The sequence below is a fragment of the Saccostrea cucullata genome, unplaced genomic scaffold (assembly GCF_032062105.1).
Source record: "Saccostrea cucullata isolate Sc308-1 unplaced genomic scaffold, CSIRO_AGI_Scuc_v1 ctg8414, whole genome shotgun sequence".
In the NCBI taxonomy this organism is placed as follows: Eukaryota; Metazoa; Mollusca; class Bivalvia; order Ostreida; family Ostreidae; genus Saccostrea; species Saccostrea cuccullata.
In genome coordinates, this window is record NW_026927059.1 from 17501 (window position 1) to 28800 (window position 11300).

Sequence of the window (11300 nt, forward strand, 5' to 3'; positions counted from 1 at the left end):
TGGATTCACATGAAAACATAATAAAAATATTGGAGATATTCTCAAATTTCTGTGTTTTATATTTCAAGAGCATATATTTATTACTTTTTCTTTGATAATATTTTTATTACTCCTTTCTTTAAGAGCTACAGATTATCATAACGGCAAAAACACACTAAAACGACGTCAACCTACCTATCAATTGCAAAATCGGTTAAAAAATCAGTTATATCAAATTGTAATTACATTTTTATACCTATAACCTCTTAATTTTGTTTAATTTTAATAATTAAGCGAAAAAAGTTGCATTAAAACAGTAAATACGCTTCATTTTACTATGATGCGCGAAATATTGTGCAATGGAAACTATAGTCAGCCCCCTTAAAAGCAATTTGGTAATGTCTTTAAATGGCTCAAATGTGTTATCAAGGGATAATTTTTTTAAAATGCAGAATAACACAATATTGTGTGGATGACCTTATTATTTATTTTGAATTCAGTTGCCCTCAGAGTGGACTTTTATTTATTTCATATACAGATGTTTATATAGCATACAAGTCCCTGATAACAAGTAAATGTACTAGTAAGCTAATATTTACAAATTACCAGATTGGATACTTTATTTAAAGCATGTGTTCCCTTTAAAATTGAAAAGGTGAAGGTTAAATTTCACAATAAAATCAAGTATTTGATGAATGGCATATACCTATAGCTTTGCAATAATGATCGGGTTTACATGGAATTTAATGAACATCAATCTGGATATTTTAGAAACTCTGGGCAGTTTAAGTCTCTGTGTCAGGATGGTTTATTAAACTTATTATTACACTCCCTTTCTAAGAAGATCTAGGAAGAAAAACATAATAAACGGAAAATAAAAATCAAAGTACTGAAAGTACTGCTATGAGTTGATGGTATTGTTTGTATATATTTTAACATCCCTCTCGAGAACTTTTACTCGTATGACTAGACGCCACCACTTGCCAGTGGAGACCTATACTCAGCACTTTAGGGCCACTGAGCAGTGGGGGATCTTTTTTGTGCCAGCATCTATTGTAACACAGAACCTCGATTTATATGGTCTCATCCGAAGGAGCGGTCGCCACATCCCACAGTGGGATTTGAACGCACGATGAAAGAATAAACTCCTTACTTTGTGACTCTAGAGCAGATGCTTTAACCACTGCACCACACATGTGACTTGATGGTATTGTATATATAATGTGACATGAATTGAGGTTTTTGATCCATATTTGGGTTATGTGTGTTATGTACTATGATGAAAAAAAACAGCTTTTCACACAAATATCTCAAACTAAGAGAACCAATCTTTCACAATGTTACAAGTAGGGAATTATAACTTACAAAAAGTGCAAAATGGATTAAATCATTAATATGCACATGGAATATTTTCACTATTTTCTTAAATTGACAAATAATTTGTCATTTTCAGTGCACATCAATATGTTCCCTTTCTCGTGATTAAGCCACTCTTAAATTTCAAATCTATTTTCATTGATATGCATATTACATAATTAAATTCTTGATTTGGTTACAATGATTGTTATAAATGTGGAAATATTGACGATGTGCTAATTTTGACTATATTGGCGTTTTTTTTTTTCTCGCGTCAAACTTCACAATCATTAATTAGAACTGACATAGACAGTTATACAACTTTACTGCTTAATATCCCCCAGTCCCCCCCATTAAAACTATATCAAAGTTACTGGGGTTTTTTTTGGTTTGTATAAAATAGCTATGAAAACACATAGTCAATTTTTTTATTAAAAAGTATTGAATCTAGATAAGTATGTCATCTTGGTCTTTGCTTATAACATCGTGAACTTTCAGGACCCACTTCATTATAGGTTTTGTTGTCATGAAACTATTACAGGTTTTGTTGTCATGAAACTGGTACAGGTTTTGTTGTCATGAAACTGTTACAGGTTTTGTTGTCGTGGAACTGTTACAGGTCTTGTTGTCATGGAACTGTTACAGGTTTTGTTGTCATGAACCTTAAGTTTACATGTTTTGTTGTCATGAACTGTTTTCAAGGTTTTGTTGTCATAGAATTGTTGCAGGTTTTGTTGTCATGAGCTGTTACAGGTTTTGTTGTCATGGAACTGTTACAGGTTTTGTTGTCATGGACACTTTACTGGTTTTGTTGTCATCAACCTTTGCAGGTTTTTTTGCATGGAACTGTTACTGTTTTGTTGTCATGAACCTTTACAGGTTTTGTTGTCATGTAGCTGTTACTGGTTTTTATTGTCATGGAACTGTTACAGGTTTTGTTGTCATGGAACTGTTACTGGTTTTGTTGTCATGAACCTTTACAGGTTTTGTTGTCATGGACACTTTACTGGTTTTGTTGTCATGAATCTTTGCAGGTTTTGTTGTCATGGAACTGTTACTGTTTGGTTGTCATGAACTGTTACAGGTTTTGTTGTCATGGAACTGTTACTGGTTTTGTTGTCATGGAACTGTTACAGGTTTTTTTTGTGATGGAACTGTTACTGGTTTTGTTGTCATGAACCTTTACAGGTTTGGTTGTCATGAACCTTTACAGGTTTGGTTATCATGAACTGTTACAGGTTTTGTTGTCATGGAACTGTTATTATGTTATCCTTTATGTGAATCATTTCTTTTTTAGGTTCCCCATATGAAGGAAGTGATACTGATAGGATTTTACCAGCCAAATGATGCCTTAAACAAGTTCATCAGTAGTGTACAGCAAGAGTTCAAAATCCAAGTCAGGTAAACATAGACAAAGGGTACAGAAAACCATGTATTACATGTACAGATATGTAATATTCTCTTGTAGTAAAATAAGGAAATATCTAAAATTTTTGTAATCAATGTTTAATCTCACTTGTCATATGATTTTTCATTTACTTCCAATTTGTGTTTTCATATTAAGACAGAACTTATTTGCAGTGTATTGCAGTGTATTGTCAATTTGTGACTGGTAGAAATTTCAAGTTACATAGAAATGTGATTGAGAAAAATATATATTAAATGGATTAGAAATTTTGCTGATTTTTATTTATAACCACCAGGTAACTCTTGGTAGTAAGCCACTGAATTTTTCCTTTTTTACATCTTATTTATTGATTCTATAAGTAAATGCATGCAGAAAATTTGCATCTTACAGATATTTTTTTTTTTATTTAACAAATAAAATATATTTTCACAAGCAGACTGCTTCACATAATTTCATGAAAATAAGTTCAGACTATAATGAAAAGTGATTTCAGTATGACGTCTTACTATAGATTTGCCATATTTGTTTTATATGACATTAGATACCTCCAGGAGTACACAGCACTAGGGACAGCGGGAGGACTGTATCACTTCAGGGACCAGATCCTGGCGGGGAATCCCGACAGCTTCTTTGTGATGAACTCAGACGTGTGTGGGGACTTCCCTCTCAAGGAAATGTTATCCTTCACAGTTCAGAAAGGGGGTGGATCCCACTGTACAATACTGGGCACGGAGGTAAGATTGGGTCTCCTTATCAGAATTATGTGTACATGTATTAGTATTACATTGACATTTCTATTCACATAAATTTTGTTTTAAAAATATTGGCTTTTTCATGTTATATTTTTTATAAGGAGAATTATCTTCTTTTTTTTAAGGCAACAAGACAACAGTCCCTAAATTATGGCTGCATTGTTGAGAACAAAACTACTCATGAGGTATTGTTTGATAAGGATGTACATCAACTTTGCTCATCAGTTACATTTCAAAATTTTCTCTATACATGTCATGATATTAATAATTTGTTTGTCAAAATTATTTAAAAAAAAAAAAAAAAAGAAAATGATATCTCTTGCTGAAATTTAGTATTAATATTTAATGAATTTAATGAATACATTTATCATACCCCACGCAACTAGTTGCGTGAGGTATAATGTTTTTGACCAGTCCCGCAGTCCGTCAGAGTGTCAGAGTGTCAGTCCTTTTTTTTTTGTCAGCGCAACTCCTCATAAACCGCTGCACAGAATTTCGTCAAACATTGCAGGTATTTAGGACACAATGTGTAGATGTGCATATTACCAGGAAATTCTGATTCCATTATTTTTCCCGGGAATTTCCGCACTTTTTAACTTGGGCATTTGGCTATACCTTGAATATAGAGATGAACAGTTTGTCACTGCAACCCCTCATAAATCGTTGCACAGAATTTCGTCAAACTTTGCAGGTATTTAGGACACAATGTGTAGATGTGCATATTACCAGGAAATTCTGATTCCTTTATTTTTTCCGGGAATTTCCGCACTTTTTAACTTAGGCATTTGGCCATACCTTGAGTATAGAGATGAACAGTTTGTCAGCGCAACTCCTCATAAACCGCTGCACAGAATTTCGTCAAACTTTGCAGGTATTTAGAACACAATGTGTAGATGTGCATATTACCAGGAAATTCTGATTCCATTATTTTTCCCGGGAATTTCCGCACTTTTTATCTTAAGCATTTGGCCATACCTTGAATATAGAGATGAACAGTTTGTCAGCGCAACTCCTCATAAACCACTGCACAGAATTTCGTCAAACTTTGCAGATATTTAGGACACAATATATAGATGTGCATATTACCAGGAAATTCCTATTATGTTATTTTTTCCGGGAATTTATGCACTAAAAACTTAGGTTTAGGTCATACCTTTTATATAGAGATGAATAGTTTGTCAGCGCAACTCCTCATAAACCACTGCACAGAATTTCGTCAAACTTTACAGATATTTAGGACACAATGTGTAGATGTGCATATTACCAGGAAATTCCGATTCCTGTATTTTTTCTTAGAATTTCCGCACTTTTCAACTTAGATTTTTGGCCATGCCTTAAATATAGAGATGAGCATTTTGTCAGCGCAACTCCTCATAAACCGCTGCACAGATTTTCGTCAAACTTTTGAGATATTTTGGACACAGTGTGTAGATGTGCATATTACCAGGAAATTCCGATTCCTTTATTTTTCTGGGAATTTTGGCACTTTTCAAATTAGACTTTTGACCATACCTTGAATATAGAGATGAGCATTTTGTCAGCGCGACCCCTCATAAACCGCTGCACAGAATTTCGTCAGACTTTGCAGACATTTAGGACACAATGCATAGATGTGCATTTTACCAGGAAATTCCGATTCCATTATTTTTCTGGGAATTTCCGCACTTTTCAAATTAGATTTTTGGGGATATCTTGAATATAGTGATGAACAGTTTGTCAGCGCAACTCCTCATAAACCGCTGCACAGAATTTCATCAAACTTTGCAGATATTTAGGACACAATTTGTAGATGTGCATATTACCGGGAAATTCTGATTCTTTCATTTTTTCCGGGATTTTCAGCACTTTGAGTTTTGGGGGAGCATGGGGTATGTGAGCTTGCTCACTTTTTCTTTCATTTAAAATTTGTGCAGATTTAATTAAAGATTATGCATCAGCTTTGCTTTTTTTGTCATTAGACTACTGTTGATTACTGTAGGTTTTACATTACGTGGAAAAGCCAGAAACTTACATCAGTACCATCATTAACTGTGGTGTCTACTTGTTCTCCCCCGACATTTTCTGTACCCTGGAGAAGATCTTCAAGAAAAACCAGGAAGACAACTACAAGTAAGGGAGATAATCAGTAAATAAAGGGGAGATAATCACTGTAGCTTAGAGGATTTATATTTTAACTTGTACATACATTGTAACTACTAAATGTATACAAGTCTTTTGATTAGAATGAATAGAATATTTGAGCTATATTTTTCTTAATTTTTTAATAATGATCATAGCAGGAATATTTATTTGGATGAACTGGTTTTTAATGAATGCAAATTATTAAAATAAAGGAGTGAAAATTGCATTGATTAAATATTACATCCTAAACTTAATGTTCTGTAGTCTTTACAACATACAAAATCAACATTTAATATTAAGAAAACTTTTTTTATACAAAAGCATTAGCAGTCTCATACATAATGAAGAGGGGGAATTTAAACTCCTGAAGAGGGGGAATTTAAAATCCTTTTTGTTTTAATGACATTGGGGCATTATACATGTATCAACAGAATGCTGTAAGGTGACCTTGAATTTGTTCATTTTTTTCAAATGAGGTTTCACACGAAAGAAAAACACTTCTTTATCTCTCTTCTTCTGGGCACCATAAACATTAATTACTTCATAGTCCTGTAGTGTGTAGAATGAATGAATGATGCAGAATATGAATTATGGTACTTTCAGTTTCCAGACAGGAAGTGGGTGTTATTCTGGGTAATTGTGCATGATTTTGTTTGCTACATTTAAATTGCTTTGAAGAATGCCAATATGAAGTAAGTTAGGACTACCAATACAGAAATTGCACATTTTGTTTTTCTTGCCTTTATTTATGTTTGTGAATTAAACCTCCCAGAATTATTTTGAACTGAACATTTTGATTTGAGGTCTCATGAACGGGAGTAAGTATAAATTTCTTTGTCTTATAACCCTAATGGTCTTCTTGACTGTGTTCACATTGTTTGGAAAACAGGTTTAACCAACAATGTTTTAGAAATACTCAATATATCGTGGTGTTTGTGATTTGTAAAATTTTAAAAGGAGTAGATCATCATGATATGTTTTCTTAAAGTACATGTCTATCAGTGGATGTCTTTCATTGTTTATGATTCAGAGAAAGCATGCAAACATTGAATGGTGTAGGGGATAGTCTAACTGCATGCCATAGGGATTAAATCGTGCCCCATCTAGACACCTAGCCATTTCTGTTGTACAATGTTATATACTAATAAACAGGAAAACTATTCTTACTAGCTTTTAAAAATGACTGTAAAAATTGATCAGGTTCAATAAAAAATCTTTTTTCTTTTTTTTGCTTGAATTTGTTTATTAATAGCAGTCTTATACCCAATGGCTTAAACAGTCTTTAAGAATCTTTTCTGTGAATGATGATCTTTTCTTATAAGTCCTATTTTTTTGTGGAAGATGTTTAATCCTTTACCTATTTTGACAGCTATGACCCCAGCCTACAGTTGAATGAGAAGATCAGATTAGAGCAGGATATTTTTGTTCCCATGGCGGGCTCCGGGAAGTTGTATGTCTACCACACTGATAGATTCTGGAGCCAGATCAAAACCACAGGGTAAGGGGGCTACAGGAAATCTTAAAATAATAGATATGACTGGTACATTGAATACTTGCATACAAAAAAGAGAAATATATATAGCTGGAACCATATTAAAGCTATACATACAAATAATAAATATACCCGCTACTCTAATAAAGCTGTATACATCAGCAATCAATCATTCTATGGAATTTTTCTTTTTAATCCATTGATAGAAAATTGCCTAGATTCCTTAGATATGTTCTTTAAGTAAATAACCTGTATTCTGAGAGGTATGCATGTACAGTTATTTCTGTGGTATTGCATGGATGAGTTTAGCAGTTTCTGATGATTAAAAGTTCTACATGTGTATTGTCATGGCAGATTTGTTCCTTTAAATTCAGAGCTGCCATTTATGCAAACCGACATTACCTAGCTCTCTATCAGGACTGGCACAGAGAAAGGCTGGCTAGAAATGGGGAGCTGAAGCCCCAGATCATTGGAGACGTATACATCCACCCCACAGCCGACGTCCACCCAACAGCCGTGGTAAGGCCGCAGATTGTTAATGTATAAACACTGTGTTATCTGCAACAGCTGTGGTAAGGCCGCAGATTGTTAACAGATTAATGCTGTGTTATCTTATGTGTGCAGTTAATTAGAAAAAAAATTCACAAATGCTCAATACTTCCAATTTAAGCGCATTGAAAATACTTGAATTCCTTGTATTTGATTGATTAAGTTGGTTATTTTGATGTAATAAAAAAGGTGTTTATTTTTTTTGGAAAAGTAAATCACAAACATATAAGAGCAGATTACATAAAATGTTACCATTTATGACCACAATGTAATTGTGAAAATCTACGTTTTAAGTAGTGTTGGCAACGAGTACCCGGTTAACCGGTTAACCGTCGAACGATGCGAGTATCGGTTAGTAAAACTGCTATTCGGTTACTCGGATAAAATGCATCTTATATCGTAAATAACTAAAAAAAAATGTTAATTTGTTTATAAGCGTACAAATAAATATTTCTCTAATTTTCGGTTTCACTAATACGATTGATTGGTTTTCACACTAAATTGATAGCTTTGATTGCCAGCAGGGTATACAAGTTTGGAAGACCCAAGTTATAATTGCCTCATTAAATAATTTAACAAGATGCCGCCAAAGACATGTACATGTATAGCTTGGAAGTATTTTGAAAGAACAGCTGATTCCATACCTGTAAAATATAATTAATGTGAATTGGAGTTATCCTGACTTCAAATTTCTAAATTATTATTACCCTTGAGCGTGACATATATCGGGGGTTGAAAAGTAAAACTGATGAACGCCATTGTAAAATAGCGTGAAACGTTGAATATTTTTTTCTTCTATTTAATTATTAGCTCACCTGAGCTGAAAGCTCAAGTGAGCTTTTCTGATCACCCGGTGTCCGTCGTCCGTCCGTCCGTCCGTCTGTCTGTCCGTCCGTCCGTCCGTCTGTAAACTTTTCACATTTTCAACTTCTTCTCAAGAACCACTGGGCCAATTTTAACCAAACTTGGTACAAAGCATCCTTGGGTGAAGGGAAATTTAAATTGTTAAAATCAAGGGCCAAGACCCCTTCCAAGGGGAGATAATCAAGAAAATACGAAAATAGGGTGGGGTCATTAAAAAATCTTCTTCTCAAGAACCACTGGGCCAAAAAAGCTGAAATTCATGTGGAAGCATTCTGGGGTAGTGTAGATATTAAATTGTTAAAATCATGACCCCCGGGGGTAGGGCGGGGCCACAATAGGGAATCCAAGTTTTACATAGAAATATATAGAACAAATCTTTAAAAATCTTCTTCTCAAGAACCACTGGGCCTCAAAAGCTGAAACTTATATGGAAGCATCCTGGGGAAGTGTAGATATTAAATTGTAAAAATCAAGAACCCCGGGGGTAGGGCGGGGCCACAATAGGAAATCCAAGTTTTACATAGAAATATATAGAACAAATCTTTAAAAATCTTCTTCTCAAGAACCACTGGGCCAGAAAAGCTGAAACTTATGTGGAAGCATCCTTGGGTAGTGTAGATATTAAATTGTAAAAATCATGACCCCCGGGGGTAGGGCGGGGCCACAATAGGGAATCCAAGTTTTACATAGAAATATATAGAACAAATCTTTAAAAATCTTCTTTTCAAGAACCACTGGACCAGAAAAGCTTAAACTTATGTGGAAGCATCCTTGGGTAGTGTAGATATTAAATTGTAAAAATCATGACCCCCGGGGATAGGGCGGGGCCACAATAGGGAATCCAAGTTTTACATAGAAATATATAGAACAAATCTTTAAAAATCTTCTTCTCAAGAACCACTGGGCCAGAAAAGCTGAAACTTATGTGGAAGCATCCTTGGGTAGTGTAGATATTAAATTGTTAAAATCATGACCCCCGGGGGTATGGCGGGGCCACAATGGGGAATCCAAGTTTTACATAGAAATATATAGAACAAATCTTTAAAAATCTTCTTCTCAAGAACCACTGGGCCAGGAGAGCTGAAACATATGTGGGAGCATCCTTGGGTAGTGTAAATATTAAATTGTTAAAATCATGACCCCCGGGTGTAGGGCGGGGCCACAATAGGGTTTTACATAGAAATATATAGAACAAATCTTTAAAAATCTTCTTTTCAAGAACCACTGGGCCAGGAAAGCTGAAATTTATGTGGAAGCATCCTGGTGTAGTGTAGATATTAAACTGTAAAAATTATGACCCCCGAGGGTAGGGCGGGGCCACAATAGGGAATCCAAGTTTTACATAGAAATATATAGAACAAATCTTTGAAAATCTTCTTCTCAAGAACCACTTGGCCAGGAAAGCTGAAACTTATGTGGGAGCATCCTTGGGTAGTGTAGATATTAAATTGCTAAAATCATGACCCTTCGGCGTAGGGCGGGGCCACAATGGGGAATCCAAGTTTTACATAAAAATATATATAGAACAAATCTTTTAAAAAGATCTGCATCACCCAAGTTACTCAGGTGAGCGATGTGGCCCATGGGCCTCTTGTTTTTTTGATTATAATTATATTTAAGGAATGACTCTAATTCTTGGCCAAATTATTCGAGTATAATATGGTTTGGGTCAGTTTTAGCTTTATAATACGCGAATCGGATTATAAAAAAGCGTAAAATGAACCAAACCATATTATAATCGATAATCTGGCCAAGAATTAGAGTCATTCCTTATAATTTAATTTTAAAATAATTAAACAACTGGGGATGTAAAATTGTGTTGTTTTTATTAGTTCAAATTTACCGCGCAATAATACAACCGTAGTAACGGAAGTGATGGGAAGCAAGGGGAGGTAAAAACTATCTAGCAGCCATGATGCTTGTTTACATGAGGTAAGATCGAGCAACTGTTTGAAGTTAAAGGTACATTCATTAAATCTGGAATTTTTCATGAATCCGAAGGACTGGAAATGAGGGGATTGATGGATACAGATGATTCAGCTGGTTGTCAAGGGGGTGTGTCCCCATACCAAACCAGATTATACAAAATGTTATGCGTTCCTTTTTGGAAATCAACCAATGAGAGACAAGAATACAAACAGAATTAAATTATTTAAAATTCAAGATATTTCGTGCGTGTTCTTTTTAAGTTGATAAATAAAGTTAATTCACAATGCCTTTGTGTTTTATTAGAACCGATGAGTAAAAGATGAGATAAATGATACATATGAATAAATCATCCGAGTAACCGGGTACTCGATCGGAAGATTGAGCGAGTAACCGGTTACTAAAAATCGTCCGATTTGCCAACACTAGTTTTAAGGTTTATTGATACTCTGATAAGAGAGATAACTCTTTAACGACACAAATGTCTCATTACTTTATGAATTTTTTAAATTGAACAGTCTTTTTTGTTTGATTAAATAGTCATTTTAAAAGTAAGAAGTATTTATTTGCCACTTTCTAGACAAAAGTTTCTGAATACTCTAATGAAATCAATTTCTCCTAATTTGTTGATATTTTGATTTGTAGCTTGGTCCCAATGTTAGCGTAGGTAAACATGCAGTGATTGGAGAAGGTGTGAGGGTCAGGGAATCCATTGTTCTAGAGGGTGCTGTTCTACAGGTAAACTTTTAAGATATATTAAATGCTGTATGAAGCAATGTTCCAAGTACTAGTATTTAATACGTCTAAGGCTTTTAGTGTAATTTGGGATGGGTAATATCATTTATTGTAATCC

The 11300-nt window shown here is 34.4% G+C and overlaps 1 protein-coding gene across 2 annotated transcripts in view; it reads left to right on the top strand.

Moving 5' to 3' along the window:
• The window catches only part of LOC134273362 (mannose-1-phosphate guanyltransferase alpha-A-like), a 28140-nt gene extending 16928 nt beyond the window's left edge, over window positions 1-11212 (top strand). Inside the window, exons 3-10 of one of the 2 annotated variants that reach the window (XM_062755556.1) lie at window positions 2633-2736; window positions 3285-3477; window positions 3621-3680; window positions 5474-5604; window positions 6220-6249; window positions 6986-7114; window positions 7483-7627; window positions 11093-11212. In XM_062755556.1, the coding sequence (XP_062611540.1) occupies window positions 2633-2736; window positions 3285-3477; window positions 3621-3680; window positions 5474-5604; window positions 6220-6249; window positions 6986-7114; window positions 7483-7627; window positions 11093-11197 (897 nt within the window). In that variant the 3' untranslated portion in view covers window positions 11198-11212. The remainder of the gene's footprint in view (window positions 1-2632; window positions 2737-3284; window positions 3478-3620; window positions 3681-5473; window positions 5605-6219; window positions 6250-6985; window positions 7115-7482; window positions 7628-11092) is intronic. The other variant, XM_062755557.1, reaches the window with a different exon arrangement.
• The last annotated feature ends 88 nt before the right edge of the window (window positions 11213-11300 follow it).